We start from the raw sequence: 25,213 nt of genomic DNA, 5'->3' as shown, positions 1-25,213 counted from the left end.
CAAAGTAACGCTGACAAATGAGAAGCTGGAATGAGAAGTGGTACAAATGAAACAGAGTACGCATGAGGTACTTCCAGTGCACTTGGATAGCGCACTCAAGAGCTGTATGTTCGTGGAAAATACAGGTCACTTTGGGATTTCACAATGACAAGTGATGGGGTGAATGTAGACAAATTTAAGTAATTTAGTCAAATATTTGCTGAATCAATGTTGACAAAGGGTCAAAGGAATCATTAAAGTAATGAAAGGTTTTGGAAAAACTGGCAGAAGGAGGCAGGGGGAGGAGACAGACAACAGCTAGAGGGCTTTGAAGCATTTAATACAGAAGGTCATTTATTATTCGATGTCTAGCACAATTACTAGTTACAAATGTGGTTACCAATCAAGAAATATCTGCCGGCGACTATGCGCCATGCACTCTGCGGCGTGACAAAAATTCACGGATGGGTGAGATACATATATTCCAGAGGAATTGGCAGCATAAAGGAGAAGGTAGGTCTGCACGCCATCAATTATAATGAGTGCAGTGTGACAAAAATCACATGAGCCATGTGATGGAAGCATATGAAATCTCCCTGGAGTTGAGGGGGGAAAGAATAGGAAAGATGTAAAGGCGAAACTCGTCATCGAATGAGTCTTGAAGGAAAAAAATGATTTCATCAGGTGGAAGAAAGATGGTGAGCACAAAGACATTTCAGGCAGAGGAAAAGAAGAGTGTTTGAGGAGGAGTTAGAGTGCCAAGGTTTCCAAATGCTTGTTGAGACCTTACTGTCACCCAGTTGTGGCCATTAAAGGTCTAAGAAAGTGAGTCTCAAGAAGCCTGTGATCACCCTGTGCAGTATCCAAGATGAGGGCAGCAGCTCTGTCTCAGGGGCATACGTAAAGACGTGAATGTCACCTGGAAAGGAAAGTGGAAATCAAGAGTGCAGTTGATAACCGCATCTCTTCCAATGAATGATGCCCATCTGCTCTGAAAGCTAACCCCTCTTAAAGAGGGACTGCATTTGAAAGTTAAAACGCAAGAGACTGTATCTGTTTTCTGCAATTTCCCTATCAGAAATTCACCTCCACACCCTTGTTTGCATGTGCCATATTAACGGTCAGCAAGTGTTTTCTGCAAAGGGCCAGACAGTAAATATGTTCAGCCTTTGGGGTCATATGGACCCTGTCTCAAGCACTCAGCATCGCCATTACCATCACAGAATGAAAGCAGCCACAGAAATACATAAACAAAGGAGCTTGGCTGTGTGCCAATATGACTTTATTAATAAAAGCATAGGGCATGCTGGATTTGGCCCCTGGATCATAGATTGCTGATCCCTAATCTATACCACAAGGGAGGCATTACCAAAGGATGCCCATCAGAAAAACACAGCTGGATTATGAGACCACAACAGATAGGTTAAGTTGTGGAATGTCCTTGATGGGAAGAAGTGAAATCCTAGACCTAGGAAGATTAGGCAGCTGCGTACATGATGTTATTTCAAGAGGTACAAGAAAAGTTGCCTTTCTCCCCAGTATTTCCTCTATCAGCAAGCCATGCAGCAAGAAGTTCTTGACAGCAGATTAATCTGCCTCTGCCAGATTAAGGCACTGTCTGGAATTTAAAGAGCACACATGTAGTAGAGAATGAGTGACATATTAGTACTGCATTAGTTTATCAGATCAATTAGCTGACAGCTGGCAGGGAACAAGGACCAGGACGAAAAGAATTCAAAATGAACTCAATGTCTTTGTAAGGCCCATAGAATTTGTCATATTTTTGCATGAAAAATATGCTTTTATTCTATTACATGCTTTGCTATACATCCCGTCTTTTGTCAGAGCTTCCTGTCCGCCTCTAGGTAAAGCTCTCTGCATAGCCTCCATATTCTAGAAGATAAGGTTACTGTATTTAATTGAAATGATAAAGCTCTTAGGAAGACTCTTTCTCTCAAGAGGGGCAGAATTCATTTTCTTTCTCCTATACCACAGAAGGATATACAACTTAGGAACATAGAATTCATAATAAAAAAACATCTAAAAGTAACTGGTACAGTGAAGAAGGCTGAGCGCCGAAGAATTGATGCTTTTGAACTGTGGTGTTAGAGAAGACTCGTGAGAGTCCCTTGGACTGCAAGGAGATCCAACCAGTGCACTCTGAAGGAGATCAGCCCTGGGATTTCTTTAGAAGGAATGATGCTAAACTAAAGCTCCAGTACTTTGGCCACCTCATGCAAAGAGTTGACTCATTGGAAAAGACTCTGATGCTGGGAGGGATTGGGGGCAGGAGGAGAAAGGGACGACTGAAGATGAGATGGCTGGATGGCAACACTGACTCGATGGGCGTGAGTCTGAGTGAACTCCGGGAGTTGGTGATGGACAGGGAGGCCTGGCATGCTGCGATTCATGGGGTCGCAAAGAGTCAGACACGACTGAGTGACTGAACTGAACTGAACTGAACTGAGACTTTTAATATAGTATGAAAGAACCACCACATAATTATGATTATGTGATAATCATAATCATAAGGCAATATACTTTATCTTATATTGATTTTTTCTTTATAAATCTTGTATTTTAAACTAAGGAGCAAGAACTTGGGGAAATACTTTCTTAGAGGTATCATCTGATGAAGGAGATGTCATCTGATGAAGCCTTATAACACTAAAAATAATATTCAAAATCAAGTTTCCAGGTTGTTGGGGACATCAACCCATATCTTCCATCTAGAGATTACAATAGGTCACTATGATAGTTATTATTTTATCTATATTTTACTTGATTATCTGTCTTGCTCTTCTGAATCACTGCTGCATTTGTCTCTAATGTACATGGAAATTGTTTCTTTTTCTTCTAGACCAAGGAGAAATGAGCAAAACAAATTATACATTATTCCAAACTATTCCATCTCCAGTATAAACAAGTTTGGCTCTTTCATGCACTATTAATAAAATCTGAAAAAAAATAAAATAACTTCAGCTAAACCATCAAACTGAGTAATACCACTAATTTGAACACAGAATTTTTAAGATCTTGAAGGATAATACACTTTGAACATATTACTTGCCCCTTGCCAGGGGGGAAGTTTGATGAGGACATTATGTAAAACAAAAAGAGAAGGAAGATTATACTGGTTTATTTACAGGTGACTCCCAATAGTCAATGATGAGTAGCATGGCACCAATGATCAGGTATTCTGAAAAAGGCATCATGAAATGAGCTAATTAATATTTTAAATCACAACTAAAGGAATAACTAGTAGCACTATACACTAAATGCTGATGATCATATACATACAGGCATAAGCTGCTGGGAATTATTACAAGTAAATAAAAATTTTAGAGCTTAAATCTTCACAAGATTTTATTTTAAGAAAATATATTCACAATCTATATACATATGTACATGCAAAGAAATGTCTGGAAGAATGTATGGCAGCCTATTAATATTAGTTATCTCTGGGTAGTAGGATTTCAGTTGATTCTTTTTTCTTTTTTGATTATGGTTTCCAATTTTATGCATGGCAAAACCAATGCAATATTGTAAAGCAATTAGCCTCCAATTAAAAAAAATTAAAAAAAAAACATATTAAAAAAAGAAAAAACCGACAAAGAATTAATTTCCAAAATATATAAGCAGCTCATGCAGCTCAATACCAGAAAAATAAATGACCCAATCAAAAAATGGGCCAAAGAACTAAACAGACATTTCTCCTGTTTAGAAGAAATGTCTTCTTCTAAAGAAGACATACAGATGGCTAACAAACACATGAAAAGATGCTCAACATCACTTACTATCAGAGAAATGCAAATCAAAACCACAGTGAGGTACCATCTCATTCCGGTCAGAATGGCTGCCATCAAAAAGTGCACAAACAATAAATGCTGGAGAGGGTGTGGGAAAAAGGGAACACTCTTACACTGTTGGTGGGAATACTACAGCCACTATGGAGAACAGTGTGGAGATTCCCTAAAAAACTGGAAATAGAACTGCCTTATGACCCAGCAATCCCAGTGCTGGGCATACACACCGAAGAAACCAGAACTGAAAGAGTTCCCTGCAATACTGTTTACAATAGCTAAGACATGAAGCAACCTAGATGTCCATCAACAGATGAATGGATAAGAAAATTGTGGTATATATACACAATGGAATATTACTCAGCTATAAAAAATAACACATTTGAGTCAGTTCTAATGAGGTGGATGAAACTGGAGCCTATTATACAGAGTGAAGTCAGTCAGAAGGAAAAGCACCAATACAGTATATCAATGCATATATGTGGAATTTAGAAAGATGGTAACGGTGACCCTATATGAAAGACATCAAAAGAGAACAGATATAAAGAACAGACGTTTGGACTCTGTGGGAGAAGGTGAGGGTGGATGATTTGAGAGAACAGCATTGAAACATGTACATTACCACATGTGAAAGAGATGACCAGTGCAAGTTTGATGCATGAAGCAGAGCACTCAAAGCTGGTGCACTGGGACAACCCAGAGGGCTGAGATGGGGAGGGAGGTGGGAGGGGGGTTCAGGATGTTGGGACCCATTTACACCTTTGGCTAATTCATGTCAATGCATGGCAAAAACCACCACAATATTGTAATTAGCCTCCAATTAAAATAAATAAGTGAATTTAAAAAATTAAAAAAAAAAAAAGATAAAAAGGCACTTCCCATAGTTGTGGTTCAGATGTTGATGCTCATAGCTAAATTAGTTTACAACTCAACTGCATTAAATCCCCTAATTATTCATTTATTACCATTTATACTATTTAAAGAGGCCAAATACCCTAAGGACAATTGCTTTATTTTTGTTTTTAATATACACTAATACCTTGAAACTGATGATCAAGTATATTGATAGATTTATTCAGTAAAGAGCTTAGTTTTATGTTAGATAGCCAATATATTTTGGAAATTTTTCCAAGAATATTCAGAAGTCATGTACCTGTAACACCCTATGATTTATTATCCTCATTGCACAATTATCTGATGTAAGGAATAGCATGTTGGTTTATCATATTTATATAAAATAAGTAAAAATATTTTATTACAAAAAATATATTCATAATCTAAATATATATGTACATGCAAAGAAATGTCTGGAAGAAGGTATGGCAAGCTATTAATATTAGTTATCTCTGGGTAGTAGGATTTCAGTTGATTCTTTTTTCTTTTTTGACTATGGTTTCCAATTTTCCTAAAATTTACATGTACAATTTAAAAATTTGATAAGTCATATGAACCAGAACATCTTTCAGTGATTAGTAATTAAAAACAATAATACACATCCCTTGGCAGTGGCAATAATGGAGAGGACCTAAAGGCCCTGGGAAAAACAAAAACAAAAAACAATACTTTTCACTGATCAATAATTGAACTTACTGTTGTATACTAAATTGATATGACAATCAGATACATTATTAATTCATCTAGTACAAATTTTGCTTCTTAATTTGAGTCATCTTGAAATGTTTTCCACATGAAAATTGAAAACAAAACAAAACAAAACAAAACTTTAACAGATAACCCTAAGGTCAGGCTTCTCAATCTTGGTAAGGATTATTTCTTTCTGTGGGGGACCTTAACATACATTGTATGATGTTTAGTGGCCTTCTAGGCTTCACCCATTAGATGCTAGGAACACTTCCTCCCTGTTTGTGACAACCAAAAGTGTCTCTAGACCTTGCCAAATGTCTCCTGGGAAGCAAGATCATCCCCGAATAAGACCTACTACTCCAAATTAACACCAGACAAGTCAGTCTTTAAGGAATTGATTTTGCCCTAGATAAATTGGCTCAATTGACCTATTGCTCAAGAGAGCTGTCAGTCATAAGAAGTAATTGAAGCTTGGTTACTCCCTGTCCAAGCATATGATGGAATAACCTTTAGATCATAATAACTGCCTGAAAGCTGCTTCTCTGTAAATGAAACAGCTATCTTTCCACTTTGAACTCATCATAGAAAACTAAGAAATATACGTGTTGATCACTAAACATTAACATCAAATCAGTTGGGGAAGAATAAAAACGGAAGGACTTGTTTAAATGTGAAAGGCTGTGATACAAGTCACTTCTTTGAAGGCTTCCTTACATCAGACAAAACAAATGTCTCTCTCCTGTCCTCTCACAAGCCCTTTGTATATATGTATCATTTTATTATTAGAATTTGTTGCTTCAATGCTCTTTCCCACTGGAATGTGAGATTTAGATGACCAAAGTTTTGATTTTCTTCATCATTGGTCATTTGGTTCATTCATTGCTGAAATAATTCATTGAATCAATGAATTATATATATATATATATATATATATATATATGTGAATGTGTGTATACATACACACACACACACACACACACATACACACAAACATACATACATACACTTAGTGATTAGCACTACTCTTGGCCCATGGTAGGCTGATCACAGAGTAATCACAGTCATGGTAGTGCTGGTCACAGAGGATTTGGAGATAAACACATTACAGGGTAAAATGTGCTAGGATGGAGGTATCAAAGTGCCCAGAAGGGATGTCTAGACCAAAGCTGGGGCAGTAGGGAGGGTTTCTTAGATGAAGTGACTTAAACACTTTGTAAAGGAATTGGAGAGGAAGTGCGGGGAGAAGAAGGGGGAGTGGACATATAGGGAAGAGGAGCTCCATAGGTATGGGTCCACGGGGAGTCCTCTCCTGGGCTGCCTGTAGTGCAGGGCCGCTTTTCTCATGAACAAATAAGGATGAAGCAGAATGAAGAAAAACAGCAGGCTGAAAGGGTGGCACCAGTAGCATTTTAGCCTCTGGCATCTTCCTGCTTAGGTTTTAACAGGCAGGCTTTGATAATAATCAATAGCTTTGGCCAGTCTCAGGCCCACCAGGAAGGTCAGCTCATATACCTTCTAGCTTATCTTATAACTTCCCTACTAGTGAAACCTAGTAGGATCCTGTGAGACTCCTGGGCATGGAAGCCTTTTTGCATTCTCCTTTTCTTGTTTGAAGGGAATAAATTACAGCCTCCAGGACCTTCTCCAAAAGGCAGATTACAACAGCTGCTAATCAGGGAAGGGAGGGGACACAGAGACACAGGAGGAACAGCCAGGAAACAGTTCAGCCTTGGGGCAGGGTCCTGGCTCCACCTCAAGGGATTTGTTTTTCAGTTGCTCAGTCCTGTTCTACTCTGTCACCCCATGGACTGCAGCACACCAGGCTTCCCTGTCCTTCACCATCTCTCGGGAAGGGGAAAAGTTAAAATTTTACATAACTTTCTTCATGGGGTCGCAAAGAGTCGGACACGACTGAGTGACTGAACTGAACTGAATTGAACTTCTCCTTCTGCCTCTGTAACTCAGTTTGCCCCTTGCAAAGTCTAGATCACGTAGGTCACATAGTCTCAGAAAGTGGGGACTTGCAATACGTGGAACTGGAGTTTATCTCACTCACCCTTCTCCTGCTCTTTGCAATCACCCAGCCCCTGCAAACCTGCTTAATCACGCCTGTCCAGGTTAGGCATCCCCCTCCCCATCATGACCACTGCTTACACATGTGCAAAACCCTTAATTTGAACCAGCCTAATAACAGCTAGTGTTGCCCACTACAGTCTGTCTATAAAAACTCTGTAATGCTTTTGTTCAGGGCTCAGAGCTTGGAGTGTAAACTCCTCTGGGCCCGCTGGCATATAAACCTGAGTTCTCCAACTCTCCGAGTGTGGTGCTTGGTTTCTCGAGTACTGGCTTCTGCAAAATCAGAGACTGCTCAAACTCATATTCATTGAGTCGGTGATGCCATCCAACCATCTCATCCTCTGTCGTTCCCTTCTCCTCCTGCCCTCAATCTTTCCCAGCATTAGGGTCTTTTGGAATGAGTCAGCTCTTCCCATCAGGTGGCCAAAGTATTGGTGCTTCAGCATCAGTCTTTCAGTGAATATTCAGGATTGATTACTTTAGGATTGATTGGTTTGATCTCCATGCAGTCCAAGGAACTCTCAACTCTTCTCCAACAACACCGGTCAAAAGCACCAATAATTTAAGGCTCAGCCTGCTTAATGGTCCAACTCTCACATCCACACATGACTAATGGAAAAACCATAGCTTTAATCAGACGGACCTTTGTTAGAAAAGTAATATCTCTGCTTTTTAATATGCTGTCTAGATTTCTCATAGCTTTCCTTCCTAGAAGTAAGCGTCTTTTAATTTCATGGCTACTGTCACCATCTGCAGTGATTTTGGAGCCCCCAAAATAGTCTCTCACTGTCTACATTGTTTCCCCATCTACATGTCATGAAGTGATGGGATGGGATGCTACGATATTAGTTTTCTGAATGTTGAGTTTTAAGCCAGCTTTTGCACTCTCCTCTTTCAGTTTCATCAACAGGCTCTTTTTTAGTTTCTCTTTGCTTTTTGCCATAAGGGTGGCGTCATCTGCATATCTGAGGTTTTTGATATTTCTCCCAGCTATCTTGATTCCAGCTTGTGCTTTATCCAGCCCAGCATTTCACATGACACATATAAGTTAAATAAGCAGGGTGACAATATACAGGCTTGACGGACTCCTTTCCCAATTTGGAAACAGTCCATTCTTCCATGTCTAGTTCTACTGTTGCTTCTTGACCTGCATATAAGTTTCTCAGGAGATAGCTAAAGTGATCTTGTATTCCCATCTCTTTAATTTAAATTTATTTATTTTAATTGGAGGCTAATTACAATATTGTATTGGTTTTGCCATGCATCAACATGAATCCACCACGGGTGTACACATGTTCCCCATCCTGAACCCCCCTCTCTCTACCCTCCCCATACCATCCTTCTGGGTCATCCCAGGGCACCAGCCCCAAGCATCCTGTATGCTGCATCGAACCTGGACTGGCGATTCGTTTCTTATATGATAGTATACATGTTTCAATGCCATTCTCCCAAATCATCCTGCCCTCTCCCTCTCCCATAGAGTCCAAAAGACTGTTCTATACATCTGTGTCTCTTTTGCTGTCTCGCATACAGGGTTATCATTACCATCTTTCTAAGATCCATATATATGCGTTAGTATACTGTAATGGTGTTTTTCTTTCTGGCTTACTTCACCCTGTGTAATAGGCTTCAGTTTCATCTCTTTAAGAATTTTCCACAGTTTGTTGTGATCCACACAGTCAAAGACTTTAGCGTAGTCAATGAAGCAGAAGTAGATGTTTCTCTGGAAATTTCTTGCTTCTTTGATGATCCAACAGATGTTGGTAATTTGATCTCTGGTTCCTCTGCGTTTTCTAAAGTCAGCTTGAATATGTGGAAAGTTCTCGATTCACATACTGTTGAAGAGTACCTTGGAGAATTTTGAGCACTACTTTGCATGAAATGAGTGAAATTGTGTGGTAGTTTGAACATTCTTTGGCATTGCCTTTCTTTGGGATTCGAATGAAAACTGACCTTTTCCAGTCCTCTGGCCACTGCTGACTTTTCCAAATTTGCTGGCATGTTGAGTGCAGCACTTTAACAGCATCATCTTTTAGGATTTGAAATAGCTCAACTGCAATTTCATCACTTCCACTAGCTTTGTTCGTAGAGATGCTTCCTAAGACCCACTTGACTTTTCAGTCTAGGATGTCTGGCTCTAGGTGAGTGATCACACCCTCTGTTGGTTATCTGGGGTCATGAAGATCTTTTTTGTATTGTTCTTCTGTGTATTCTTGCCACCTCTTCTTAATCAGACTGGTTCCAAATAGGAAAAGGAAAACATCAAGGCTGTATATTGTCACCCTACTTATTTAACTTATATGCAGAATATATCATGAGAAACGCTGGGGTGGAGGAAGCACAAGCTGGAAACAAGATTGCTGGGAAAAATATCAATAACCTCAGATATGCAGATGACACCAGCCTTATGGCCAAAAGCGAAGAAGAACTATGGAGACTCTTGATGAAAGTGAAAGAGGAGAGTGAAAAAGTTGGCTTAAAGCTCAACATTCAGAAAATGAAGATCATGGCATCTGGTCCCATCACTTCATGGCAAATAGATGGGGAAACAGTGGAAACAGTGGCTGACTTTATTTTTCTGGGCTCCAAAATCACTGCAGATGGTGACTGCAGCCATGAAATTAAAAGATGCTTACTCCTTGGAAGAAAAATTGTGACCAACCTAGACAGCATATTAAAAAACAGAGATATTACTTGGTCAACAAAGGTCCATCTAGTCAAGGCTATGGTTTTTCCAGTGGTCATGTATGGATGTGAGAGTTGGACTATAAAGAAAGCTGAGCTCAGAAGAATTGATGCTTTTGAACTGTGGTGTTGGAGAAGACTCTTGAGAGTCCCTTGGACTGCAAGGAGATCCAACCAGTCCATCCTAAAGGAGATCAGTCCTGGGTGTTCCCTGGAAGGACTGATGTCGAAGCTGAAACTCCAATCCTTTGGCCACCTAATGTGAAGAGCTGACTCATTGGAAAAGACCCTGATGCTGGTTAAGATTGAGGGCAGGAGGAGAAGGGGACAACAGAAGATAAGATGGTTGGATGGCATCACCGACTCAATGGACATGGGTTTGGGTGGACTCCAGGAGCTGGTGATGGACAGGGAGGCCTGGTGTGCTGTGGTTCATGGGGTCGCAAAGCGTTGGACACAACTGAGCGACTGAACTGAACTGAACTTCTTAATCTTCTGCTTCTGTTAGGCCCATAATATTTCTGTCCTTTATTGTGCCCATCTTTGCATGAAATGTTCCCTTGGTATCTCTAATTTTCTTGAAGAGATCTCTAGTCTTTCCCATTCTATTGTTCTTTATTTCTTTGCATTGATCACTTAGGAAGGCTTTCTCGTCTCTCCTTGCTATTCTTCAGAACTTAGTGTTCAGAGGGGTATATCTTTCTTTTCCTTCTTGCCTTTTGCTTCTCTTCTTTTGTCAGTTATTTGAAAGACCGCCTCAGACAACCATTTTGCCTTTTTGCATTTCTTTTTCTTGGGGATGGTTTTGATCACCACCTCCTGTACAATATTACGAACCTCTGTCAATAGTTCTGCAGGCATTCTATCAGATCTAATCCCTTGAATCTATTTATTATTTCTACAGTATAATTGTAAGGGATTGAAGTCATACCTTTATGGCTTAGTTGTTTTCCCTACTTTCTTCAATTTAAGCCTGAATTTTGCGATAAGGGGTTCATGATCCAAGCCACAGTCAGCTCCCTATCTTGTTTTTGTTGACTGTATAGAGCTTCTCCATCTTGGGCCAGAAAAAATATAATCAATCTGATTTCAGTATTGACCATCTGGTGGTGTCGATGTCAAGGGATACATCTAACAACATCTTTGAGATCTTCTGCAGACTAAAACTCCCAAAAAATGGAAGATGAACTATTTGATGGAGCATTCCTCATTCCAGAGAGAAGCTCATAGTTTGATAACCTGAAGAAACACAGCTCATCAGCAGACCACCTGAGACTCGATTATAGTAATGCAGGCCCTGCACACACCCTGATCCAAATTATCGACTCCATCCTTGAACCATTGTTATAAAACACCTCACCCAATCCTCCTGGGTTGGGACACATGGTTTGATGGGGCCTGAGGCCACTGTGTCCCTCTTTGCCTGTTAAATCAATAAAGCTATTCTCTCCTACTTTACCCAAAACTCTGTTTCCAAGATTTGATCTGGCACCAGTGCACAGAAGTTGAATTTCAGCATAATTTCCTGGTGGTTGGAAATAAATTTAATAACTTATTTACGGGGAACACTTACTCGAAAAATTCTGAATGAGGTGTTATTGCTAGAACTAAAGATAATGTATTTTGTTTGCTGGTTCTATTTATTACTAGACTTTAATGACAAAAGTAGGTATTGAACTGATTTTGTTAACATTTTCAGTGTTAGCTACCACATTCTCTTAGATTTCTAAAGGGTAATAGCCAGCTTGCCATAAACAATTCTGAAAACTTAGAGAAATATTTTTAGAAACACTTATGATATCATGAAGAGTAGGGAATGGCAAGCCACTCCAGTATTCTCGCCTGGAAAATTCCATGGGCAGAGAGGCCTGGCAGGGTGCAGTCCATGGGGCCACAAAGAATTGGACATGATTGAGTGACTGAGCACACGTACATGAGATCTTAAAATTTTATAATATTAACCTAAAATGTGTACACATTTTAAAACCATTTATACCAGTAGGCATCTTTCTCTTGCTGGGGAATCTGAGTTTTCTTTACCCATGTATGCCTTTATTACATCTTCCATTAGTTCCTTATAACACAATATTTACCTTTTCTCTACAAGGAACAATAATATCAGAAAAATAGGGCATCTACTTCTGGCCCAAAGTAAACAGTCAAACAGTATACAAGTTGATAGGCAACACTGTTTTCTAAAGAAGAATTCAATGATGTCTGTATAACACAGTAAAATCTGTTCTCTGGCACAGCTGGGGAATGAGATATTCTGGTCAAATATTTTGCTTAATAATGTTACCATATCTTTTACATGGATTGCATATTTTCAAAGAGTTGAAATAGCTCAAAATAAACCTAAGGCTATGTAGCCAGGGTGGTTCCAGCTGAGCTCAAAGGGAATTATCTGGGTGTGTGTGATTAAATAGAGGGAGCTGGTGGGACCTTAGGGCTCTATCTGCATGAAAGGATTTATACTGGTACTTTCTTTATCCCTTACTTCTAGGAAAAGGAAGATTCCTTCCTAGTTGCTTAATGAAAGGGAGGAAGGATGGCAATGGAGGGGTTTATAGTCTTAGGATCCCCTTTAGGTCTCTAGAATATGAAAAAAAATTAATTTTCCAAGGAGAAAGGAATTAGAAGAAAAAAGAAAGAAACTTTTTAAGAAGCGTCCTCAGAAACATAGCTTTGTCTGCACTGAGCATAACCCCACAGTCTAGTACTGCAAGGATTGGAAAAATTGGAACATTGGTAAAATTGGAACGTCAGGAGACTGCAACCTTGGTCGCGATGTGGGCGTTATCATTGAGGCCAACCCAAGCAGCTTTGCCAGCAAAAGGTATTCATCAGAGGGGCGTGGGAGCTGTAGGACAGAAGGGCACGGCCTTGTTCAGCGCTATGTTCTTATCACCCTAGAATAGTAGGCACTCAAATACATGTGGGCAAGTATCAAGTAGTGACGACAGATGACATGTTTTTGAGCCCAAATGAAATGACTCTATATGTACTTGTGGAGTGGAGACTTTGCAGAGCGCTTGAGTCCTCCCAATGGGGGTAAAGAAGAAATAATTGGGGATATTTAGATCACTGTTACTATGGTAAACATATAACTTCATAGGTGATGAGACACTTTGCTTCAAATAAAACTATACTATCCAAGAGGCACAGAAACATCTTTGCTGTTGCTCAAGGGCATCTTCATAATGTTATTAAAGTGAAAGTGTTACTCAGTCAGTTGTGTCCAGCTCTTCCAGGCTCCTTTGACCATGGAATTCCCCATGCAAGAATACTGGAAGGGGTTGTCATTTCCTTCTCCAGGGGATCTTCCCAACCCAGGGATTGAATCCAAATCTCCTGCTTGGCAGGCAGATTCTTTACCATCTGAGCCACCAGGGAAGCTCTTATAATAAGAATTACCATTTTATTGGCAAAGTAAAGATGCATCAATTTATGAAGCATCTAACAGATTTTGGATAATGGAACTCTACATAATAGATTTTATATTACCGATGAAGACTCTTCTTTGTTAAAGAACATATTTGGTTTCTTACATAAGTCCACCATTTTTACAATATTGTGCTAAATTTTCCTTTAAATGTCAAGTGCTTTGTGAATTGAAGGCTTAAAAATATGTCAAAATAACTTAGTCTTCTTGGATCAGGAATTATATGCACAATCCTTTATGCAAAACTTCATCCTCATTTCTTTAGAGGCAAATTGCCTTTAATGAAGGAATAAAATGTTCTATATTTCATCAATTTAGTTGTTTGAGTCTAAGTAAATGCAGATATTCACCTTGGTTTCCAGTTATAGTTCAGATTCAGATATGACTGAGGCTTTATAAAGAGGAAAATGGCTTGAGGAAAATGAGAGCTTCTCAAAATTAACTAATCTCCATAAGCCAAAATGGCTACAAGGAGCTCTCAAATAAGGTTACACTTTAAAAGAACAATTAGTTTCAGATAGAAGAAAGAACATCCCTAACTGAGAATTAAGAGTGACTTTGATTGTCCGAACTCCTTATGCTGCACTATAGCTGCTGCTGCTAAGTCGCTTCAGTCGTGTCCGACTCTGTGCGACCCCTTAGACGGCAGCCCACCAGGCTCCCCCGTCCCTGGGATTCCCCAGGCAAGAACACTGGGGTGGGTTGCCATTTCCTTCTCCAATGCATAAATGTGAAAAGTGAAAGTGAAGTTGTTCAGTCGTGTCCAACTCTTCGCGACCCCATGGACTGCAGCCCACCAGGCTTCTCCATCCATGGGATTTTCCAGGCAAGAGTACTGGAGTGGGGTGCCATTAACTACAGAAGCAATTAACCCAGGATGATGATCATACATTTGCCTCCGAGCCTTCATTTAGTTTTGATGCTGTGCTCCCCAAATTTCTCTCTGTTCTAAGAGGTTTAGGTCCCCTTAGGCACTTTCTGTTGTTTCGTTCTGCTGCTTTCATACTGTCCATACTTGACTTTTCCCAGTCTGGGAGGAGAGTTCAAGTTCGGTGGTTATGGCTGATTCAGCCAAACTTAGGATGGTCTGGGTTTAAGGTAATCTTCACTCTTTTGAAACCCACTTTCATTTTCAACATTTTGATCTTATCCTGAGGACACAAGTCATCAAAGAATCTTGAGTCAGGAAAGTAACATTATCTTGTTTGTTTGGTTTTTTAAGCTTTACTCTGACTATAATGTGGGGAATGGATTAGAAATTAGAAATGGTAAGAGATGGAGGCAGAGAGACCAGTCAGATCATCATTGTACTAGACCAGCTGAGAGACGGTACGGGGCCAGAACTAAAGTAGAGTCAGCGGATTTGAAGAGAAATGTGTGAAGACCAAAGATTTAGGAGGTAGAAGCAACAAGGGACTTCCCAGGTGGCAGAGTGGTAAAGAATATTTCTGCCAATACAGGAGACGCAAATTCAATTCCTGGGTAGGGAAGATCCCCTGGAATAGGAAATGGCAACCCACTCTAGCATTCTTGCCTGGAAAATTCCATGGACAGAGGACCCTGGCAGGTTACAGTTCATGGGTGTGCAAAGAATTGGACACGACTGAGCAACTGAACATGAGAAGCAAAAGGACTGAACAATGGCATAAAACTCTGATTTATAGATATCACTTAACCTCCGAACACTTGGCCATTTTAATGGTCATCTAAGAGGTGTTGAAACATGGTTAAAGTCTTGATTTTTCAAAAAAATTGTTTAATTGTCAGATGAACAGTAGCAAATACTTATTTTGTTGAGGAGAAATCTGCTAGCATTCTTAACAGTAATAGTAACATTTTCTTAAGTTAGGTCAATGAATCTAATAATCTTATAAAGCTCTGTTCCTCTATTTCTAGTAGATGAGGATGCTCACACAATAAATATTTACTGAGTGCCTGAGTAACAGATTGTTCTTTAAAAAACAAAGCAAAACAAAAACACAGAAGCAGCAGGAAACTGACAGAATTAAAAGAGAAAAGAAATATTTTCTATAATTTATTTGGAGCTATGAAAGTTATTGAAGTATAATACTTGCCTCAAACATCTCCCAACAGCTGAAATTAATTTTTATGCCTAAGCAAGATACTGCATGGTGGTGAAACATATAAGGTTCACTGATTTTGAATATTCTATTCAAAATATCTCGAAAGAAAAAAGACTGTGCAGCCAACTTCTGAACTAGTAGAATGACTGAAGCATAAAGGAGAATAAGCAAAAGAGATGTTTCAATATTGTATAAACATGGAATTCAGTTTTCTTCTACAAAATATTCAACTTAATTTTAGGTGTTATTAATTAACCTTGCCTGTATTAATAAGTAGTTTTTAAAACTTTCCTGCTCTCAGAGAAGCTAGCTAGAAAGAGAGTCTTAATTCTGAACTTAGAAATGTTTCCAATTACATATATCCTTATGTCAATATATAGGACATGCAACTGAACATCTAGAATATCCTTATTAGTTGAGTAATATATAATGGGAATGCTATGAATAATTTATAGAGCAACATCTCATAGATATTATCCAATTGTGCTTTCATTCATTTGAATGTCATTATTTTGAAAAAGGTCTTAGTCCATATGTCCAACCCTTTATGTTTATTTCCATTTGTACCATCCTTTAGAAGCTATCTCTTTCAGGAAGATTTTTTTTTTTGGTCTCTGCATTTTGTTTATGCTATACATGCCAAATAGATCTCCCAAGATGAAACTCTGAGCTCATTTGAAAGTAATTTTTGGTAGCACATGAATCAGAACTCTTATTTTCTTGTCAGCACTACTGGTATTTTATTGTTTCCATCTATAGCCCAATATGCTTTTAAGTGCCAAGAACCCTAAGGCCAAACACACAAAGCACTAAGAAAATGGGAACTTTCGGCGATGACAACTTTGGCCTCTCTTTCAGGGCTATTCCCTCCCCTGGGAGAGTAAAATCACTTTAAGTGCACTATGAAGCAGGGCCATGATGAGCACAGATGATTGACTGAAGTTGGTGATGTTGATTTAGGAGTCTTCGGCTTATAGGTCAGGTGTAAAATCCTTAAACCTGCTTGTCAAAGTCAGCTTGTCAAAGTCCTATGGATTTTTCCAGACTGCCTAAATGTCACTTTCTCTTTGACAGCTTCTCTGGGCAGCTCTGGCAGGGTTAGGCAGCTCCTCTTTTGTATTATTATAGCACCCTGATATATTCCTATAGCAGCACTTATCAAACTATACGCATTTGTCCATCTCCCTCCACTCATGGATAGAGAGAAACCATTCTCTTCCTTTCATCTCTGGACTAGAGCATTACCAAAATCAAGCTGGCTCTCAACAAGTAATAATTGAATGGATGGGCAAAGAATGACTAGTAATTCTCTCCATCTTCACAGAATAGGTTATGAAGGGTTCTCACATCGTGGTGAGGAAGACATGGAAGGAATTATCACCCATATTTTTATAAATGAGGAAACCCCAGAGATGTTATATGACTAATCCAACCTCAAAACAGCTAAAAAGTTGCATACCTACTTTTCATGCCAGGAAGTTGACAAGGATTTGTAAATAGAAGTAGTAGTATTCAGTAGGACAGATGGCAATGGCTGACAAAAGATACCGTGTCGGAGCAGTTACCTGTTATGAAAGCTCCCAAACTCTTTGCAGGTTCTCAAGAAGCTAACTTCCATGCACACAAAACCGGACTTTAGGTATTTACAACAAGAATGATTTGTGACAAATAAATCATTTCCCTGTATTCAAGCTATACCCACAGTGAAGCCAGGAGACAAAGAGACATAACCTGTTTATGTATGTAATACAAATGTCTCTCTCTCAAAGTCCCACCATGAATCATAGACTCTAAAAAGAAAGAAGTTCTTAGAGATCAGTAGTGTAATTCTGTCATTTCCTAGCTAGCAAACTAGCTAGAAAGATAAATGACTTAACCTAACCACATAGCTTATTTGTGAGAGCACCAGGACATACAATTAGTTCTTCTTATCATTAATATCCTTAGCTTCTGAAAATTATGATTGAGAGATAATATAACTATAGCTCTTAGGAAGTCTTCTAAGCAACTGGATAATAAGACTAAACACAGGCTGTCACAGAAGAATTGTCCTTAAATAAATGTTGCAACATGAGAGAAGTACAGCAAATTTTACTCTGTGTCCATGTATTGGGGAGGTGAGGGGCACATAATATGACAAGCAGTGTTGTAGGATCCCATTCATATTAAAGCAAAATCCTTTTTCATAGGGATTGACAATGCTAATTACATTTGTTTATCTCTTTATTCACCCATAGACATTGATGCTATGCAAACAATTATTTGATTTCTCTTTTCCATGTGTCAATTGAAGTGTGTTTACTAGTCCCCAGTCCTTTTAACAGATTTTTTATTCTTTTCAAAAATAATTCAAGTAGTTATAACCTGAGTGTGTTCCTATGTTCATGTCATATTTACAACTTCGAAGTTTTGAAAAAAATAACTCTAACAATAGAACACATTTTACTACTAAAAAACAAAACATGCATGCCTATTAAGTGGCAAAGAACAAAGGCCAAACTAAGCTAATATTCTCCATAAAAAATAAGACAAATGATCATATTTATGAAAGTTTTTCATTTAGCTTCTATTACCAAAGCTGGGGTGTACTCTGGGTCACATGTCCTAAATCAGCAGATGAAAGCAAATGTTTTCTACAAGTATGTTTGTAGCTTATAGACTGTGTAAATGACACCAAAATCAAATTATTTAATGGGGCCAACACCATCAATTAAAAGAGAGAGCCTTATTTAGCAAATAATTGCTTTGAGGATAGAAACATACCTCAAACTGCAATGAATTAGTTTGCTGACAGATCTTCCTGCTGGGCATAATTGCTAGAATTCCTTCTTTAAAAAATGGACTTGTTCAATATCAACTATTGTGCACCTCTTTATGTTATGATCATAAAGATCACAGAGACTGTGCTTTACTATGCCTTCACTGAATGTAAAGAAGTATTTCCACAGCATTTATACAACAAAGTTTTTGCTTTCCTCTAGCATCATAACTGGCACCCTGATGATCTACCTCCAATTAATGCTAATATTTACCATTTCCCCCAAGAGTCACATTTTGAAGAAGGAGAGCCCACATTCTTAAAGAAACTTTAGGTATTCCAGGCGATTTATATCATCCAATTTAGAATCAATTTCTCATCTAGACTATGAAAGAAACTAGTTCATCAATCACAGCATTTTAATACATTGAGTAAAAAAGGATTTTTAGATGTTAATTTTTAAGCTAGGTCAAATTATAATATTATGCTATTTAAAGAATCAGGGTCATTTGAGTATCAACTCATTCATTTTCTATAAAATTCCAGCAGGAAAATTCCCATGTGTGCCTAAAGTTGAAGATAATTCATTTAGGTTCCCATTATATGGTAAGCCAGCCAACAATTTTTATCCGTGTCACAGGGATAAAATATCTGTCAATTCCTGTTAAAGGGCCCTAACATGAAATCAATGTTGTCATAGGTACATAAAATAAAATTCTTATGGAAGAAACCACTTAAAAACCAAAGCAACAAGCCTTGCAAGACTTTAAGATATATTACTCACCAGGAACAAAGTTCGAAAGTTGTTGAGATCACCAAAGAATTCTTCTATGCTCACAGTCTTAGAGTCAAAAATAAAGTATTCTCCAAGATTCTCATAGAGCTTTACCATGTTGTTGTGCATGGTGAATAGCTTTTCATACTGGTCTCTGGCACTCTTCGCAAAGCTGTAGCTTTCTGTTAAGGAACATGATCCACATAGTACCTTAAAGGCAGTCATTAGATGTTAAGATTGAATTATACCATCATTTCTGTAAATACTTCTGCATTACTTTGCTAAGATTACCAGGACAAAACACCACAGACTGAGTAACTTAACAGAAATGCATTTTCTCATTGTTTCTTCAATATTGGAGAGCAATCCAATATTAAGCTGTCAGTGAATCTGTTCTCTTCTGTGACTTCTCTCCTTGGCTTGCAGATGACGGCCTTCTTTCTGCGTCCTTACCTGGTGGTCCCTCTGTCCTTGTCGTATGTGTCTTAATCTCTTAACAGGACGCTAGTTATATTGTATTAGGGCCCACCCTAAGGACCTCATTTTAACTTACTTACCTCTCTAAATGTCTTATTTCCAAATACAGTCACATTTGGAAGTTTGAGGGTAAGGGCTTCAACATATGAATTTGGAGTGGGTGGGGCACAATTCAGCCCATAACAACTTGCTGGAGTCATTACATCGTTTAGTGTGCTTTGAAAATCTATAAATGAGGCAGAACTATTTAAGGTATAACCACAAACATGTTTGCTAAGTGAAAGCACAGAAGTACAGACATCAGAAAACTGCCTCATATCTTTTTATGAACTAGATAAGGTAAAAGGAAATAGCAACAAAAACTTAGGGGGAAAGTATGTATTTTCTATGTTAAATAAATACACATTCTCTATAGGTAAAGAGGTTTCAGTGAATTCTGTATATAGGTTATGTATCTGTATGTGTGCGTATATACATATACATATATCCCATATGAGGAGGGGGAAGGAAAGGGAGAGAAAGATGGGAGGAGAGGAAGAACTATGGAGAGAAAGGGAGAAGAAGGGGGGGGAGAGAGGGGGAGAGACATTCTACTGTATTTCTAGAACCTTAATCACCCAAACGACTTTTGAGAACCCAAAATGCTGCTTGTTGAGCTGAGCCCAGGCCCTGAGGACTGTAATTCTAATGCTCCCAGGTGCTGCTGCAACTGCCAGCAGTGTGTAACCCAGTAGGACCACGAGACCTTCCCAGGACAGGCCCCTCACCCTATTCTCTGCTTTAGATCCTCTCTGAAGCACCTAGATAATAGTATCTGTTGCCCATTTCCGAAGTTGTTTTACAAATGCTAAAACCCCCACCAAATGGAAGATATTTAACTACTTGATGACCTTGTGCACTTAGCCCCCAGGTCTACTGGCGTCTAAGGACTGGTGACATTAATCCTTGTGATACCACCCTGTTACTTCACCATCAACCCACCAAGAGAATAGTACATGAGCTGATCACATACCCTGAGACACCTCCCCCCAAAAATCAGGCTTTAGAAATGCTTTGCTAAAAAACCCTTCAGGGAGTTTGAGGGTGTTAAGCACAAGCCACCCAGACCCTTTCTCCTTGCCTGGCGCCTGTAATACTAATAACTGCTACGTGTCCTTCACCATAACCTGGTGTCAGTAGATTGGCTTTACTGCGTGCAGGCAAGTGGACCCAAATTTGGTTCAGTAATACCAGGACTACACTTACAGCAGTATATTTCAGAAGAGTATTTGTTTTAAAATTAATTACATCACTGCTTTAAACCTTTTTATCATCAAAGTCATAACAACAACCACTACTACCAAAGCATAAAAGGAACCAGATATGTAAATGGGTAAATAATCGAAAAAGCAAGAGAGTTCCAGAAAAACATCTATGCCAAAGCCTTTGACTGTGTGGGTCAAAACAAACTGTGGAAAATTCTGGAAGAGATGGGAATACCAGACCACCTGACCTGCCTCTTGAGAAACCTATATGCAGGTCAGGAAGCAACAGTTCGAACTGGACATGGAACAACAGACTGGTTCCATATAGGAAAAGGAGTACGTCAAGGCTGTATATTGTCACCCTGCTTCTTTAACTTATATGCAGAGTACATCATGAGAAATGCTGGGCTGGAGAAAGCACAGCTGGAATCAAGATTGCCGGGAGAAATATCAATAACCTCAGATATGCAGATGACACCACCCTTATGGCAGAAAGTGAAGAGGAGCTAAAAAGCCTCTTGATGAAAGTGAAAGTGGAGAGTGAAAAAGTTGGCTTAAAGCTCAACATTCAGAAAATGAAGATCATGGCATCTTGTCCCATCACTTCATGGGAAATAGATGGGGAAACAGTGGAAACAGTGTCAGACTTTGTTTTTCTGGGCTCCAAAATCACTGCAGATGGTGATCGCAGCCATGAAATTAAAAGATGCTTACTCCTTGGAAGGAACATTATGACCAACCTAGACAGCATATTAAAAAGCAGAGACAGGACTCTGTCAACAAAGGTCCGTCTAGTCAAGGCTATAGTTTTTCCAGTTGTCATGTATAAACGTGAGAGTTGGACTATAAAGAAAGCTGAGCTCAGAAGAATTGATGCTTTTGAACTGTGGTGTTGGAGAAGACTCTTGAGAGTCCCTTGGACTGCAAGGAGATCCAGCCAGTCCATCCTAAGGGAGATCAGTCCTGGGTGTTCATTGGAAGGAATGATGTTGAAGCTATAACTCCAATCCTTTGGCCACCTGATGCAAAGAGCTGACTCATTTGAATAGACCCAGAAGTTGGAGAAGGGGACGACAGAGGATGAGATGGTTAGATGGCATTAGCGACTCAGTGGACATGAGTTTGGGTAAACTCAGGGAGTTGATGATGCCAGGGAGGCCTGGCGTGCTACGGTTCACGGGGTCCCAATGAGTTGGACACGACTGAGTGACTGAACTGAACTGAACTGAAATGTATCTCATTATGTATATATTTATAGAAAGCAATCATCAACTTTATTCCTGATTATAGAAGATATACAGAAAATCACCTCTTTAGGTGACTCAGAAATATATAAACAAAATTAAACTAAAATTTCTAACAAATAAGCGTTGTGAACATTTTAGAGCATTTCCTTATGGTCTTTCTTCTATGGCTAAAAGCTTTTGAATGTTAATTGATAAGGATGCTTCAGAGAAAGGTAAGTGGATTAACCACAAAAAATACAAAGGAAACCAAATACACCTTTCACAATTAAAGTTAAGTCTATTAAAAATCAATAATCATCACAGAAGCAAAATGTCTTAAAATGTAAAGGTATTAGACTGCATGATATGTGTGCTAAGTCGCTTCAGTTGTGTCCAACTCTTTGCAGCCCCTTGACTGTAGCCCACCAGGCGGCTCTGTCCATGGGATTCTCCAGGGAGGAATACTGGAGCGGGTTGCCATGTCTCCTGCATGAGATGTTCCTGATCCAGGAATCAAACCCACATCTCTTACATCCTGTGTTGGCAGGCAGGTTCTTTACCACTAGTGCCACCTGGGAAGCCCATCACTGTGACTTGTTAAAAAAGAATAACAGCATAGTTTTGGGTGTGCTATTTTAAGATCCACTACGGGGTCTGGAAAAGACCCTGATGCTGGCAAAGACAGAAGGCAAGAGGAAAAGGAGACGACAGAGGATGAGATGGTTGGATGGCATTACCAACTCAATGGACCTGAGTTTGAGCAAGCTCTGAGAGATGGTGAAGGACAGGGAAGCCTGGTGTGCTACAGTCCAAGGGGTGGCAAGGAGTTGGACACAACTGAGCAACTGAACAACAACAACAACAGGGTTGGGAAGATCCCCTGCAGGAGAACATGGTAACCCACACCAGTATTTTTGCTTAGAGAATCCCATGGCCAGAGCAGCCTGGTACGCTATAGTCAGGTGACGCAAGAGTCGGACATGACTGAAGCGACCTAGTATGCATACATTCATGCGCACATGCACAGTGTAGTCACGTTTTGTGATAGTATTATTTTATCAGGTACTGATAACTGTGTCTTTTTGAAATGCTGGATTTTATAAAATTTTCTGAATTCTTCAGTGTGTTTTATTACAACCTGGGGCCAAATTTATTTTCCATGGGAACACAGCTCTAGTTTCACAATGGAAGTCAGTAGGGAAATCAGACTATTTCTGGAAAATTACTTTGCAGCTGACATTTAAGGGATGTAGCAGGATTTTAAAAGTGAGATGCCCCCCTTCCTAGGTTCCTTCTTATGCTACTTAAATTTTAGCATTCATATTAGCTACACGTCAACCTCTTCCTTGCTAAGGAGTCATGTTAAATATTTCAATCCTCAAGTCCATTTTGCTGTCAATATACCTGGAAGAATTAATGCATTTCTGACTTACTCTCCTTTCTTTTTACCAACAAAAGGGTTGCAGGTAATGCTACCTGATTTTCCCTCTGAGAACATCATATTTGTTTGATTTTTAAGAGAGTGTTGGAACATCCTGTTTGAGAGCTACAGAAATAAGACAGTTCTCTTTATTCCTTGCCACAGAATGAAAGTGAAATTTTTGTTCTCTAGTCTCTCTTGCCTAAATAAAACAGACTCATGCCACACTTGGTAAGAACACCCGCTTTGCAAAGGTCACTTACTTACATCCTGTTTGCAGCAAGGTACTAAACCATGTGTACTTCAGAAGGCTCAACATCTGTACAACATGAAGAAAAAGCTAAAGATTAAAAAAAGGCAAAAAACTGTACATTTCCCATTTATCATAACACAATTTTCTGCCAGCTAAAATATGCCCATGTGGTGATACACAATTTCACAAATTTGTTCTCCTAGAAGAAAAACTGATTTCAGAAATTCTGTCTGTATACCACAGTGAGAAAATTTGAAAAATTCTGGGAAAGCTGCAGCTTAGAATTAATAACTGGAGAGCAGCCCAATTTCCAAGCCCTTCACTTCTCTTCACAGTGATTACTTTGTAAAAGGGATGGAGGGCATGAGTCAGTACTGAAATCTTTCACAATCACAACCCTGTCACCAAATCCTACTTGGGATTCTACAGATGAAAAAGAACTAGACACCATCATTTCTTTCCACTTCTTTATTTTCAGTCATTTTTAAAATTTTCTTTTTCTTTGAGCAGCTACTAGATACAAGATACTGGTTAGTATTCTGCTAAGCACTGTGCTCCATACACTGATCATTAAAACCTAATCCAGACCCCAAAGCAGTTTATAATCTAACATTACAAACAATTCTACTTATTAATTTGCATTTGTTGCTATTTACAATACACTATGTTCCACATTCTTCAAACCACCTTATCCAAAAGGCAGAGAAATACCACTATTTCAATTTTTAGAGTTGTGAAAAGTAGATAAAAGGCACTCATTTTATCAACGAAACTGTAAACATAACAAATTACATTCCCTGCCCCCCCAAAAAGGCACTCATCCATCTAAGGTTAGAATGCAGTGAATATACCATCTCAAAACATGTCTCCTTGGCATAAATTATTTTGAGCTGATTGAGAAAGAGCAGACAGAGGAAAAGCTCTGAAAAGAGTTAAAGTTACCCTTTTGAAAGGGAAATTTCCACTTATAAAGGAAATCTCCACTGGTTAAGGATGTGTTCCTCTGTGGACCAGGAAGAGAAAGTGAAAGTGAAAGTCACTCAGCATGTCCAACCCTTTGTGACCCCATGGACTATACAGTCCATGGAATTATCTAGGCTAGAATACTGGAGTGGGTAGTCATTCCCTTCTCCAGGGGATCTTCCCAGCCCAGGGACTGAACCCAGGTCTCCCGCATTGCAGGCGGATTCTTTACCAGCTGAGCCACCAGGAAGAGAAGGATAACTCTAAATCACCAGAGAATCAAGGATATCAAGAGTATCACTGGTGAAGTTGCCTTTAGCTGAAGGTGGTTATTTAAGCTGGTGCCTTAGGCTACTTTGGGGAGTTTCTCATTTTTTTCTGCATATCTGCTACATACACATGAGGTATACATGTTTATTCACTTCTATCTAGTTTTCTCTTGTT

The 25,213-nt window shown here is 39.1% G+C and overlaps 1 protein-coding gene across 1 annotated transcript in view; it reads right to left on the bottom strand.

Moving 5' to 3' along the window:
* Positions 1–25,213, bottom strand: part of DIAPH2 (diaphanous related formin 2) — a 791,835-nt gene that overhangs the window by 60,683 nt on the left and 705,939 nt on the right. The window contains exon 26 of the mRNA XM_052663405.1: positions 19,196–19,360. Within this exon, the coding sequence (XP_052519365.1) occupies positions 19,196–19,360 (165 nt within the window). The remainder of the gene's footprint in view (positions 1–19,195; positions 19,361–25,213) is intronic.

The sequence above is a fragment of the Budorcas taxicolor genome, chromosome X (assembly GCF_023091745.1).
Source record: "Budorcas taxicolor isolate Tak-1 chromosome X, Takin1.1, whole genome shotgun sequence".
NCBI classification, from domain to species: domain Eukaryota; kingdom Metazoa; phylum Chordata; class Mammalia; order Artiodactyla; family Bovidae; genus Budorcas; species Budorcas taxicolor.
This window is presented reverse-complemented; position numbering and strand designations above follow the sequence as displayed.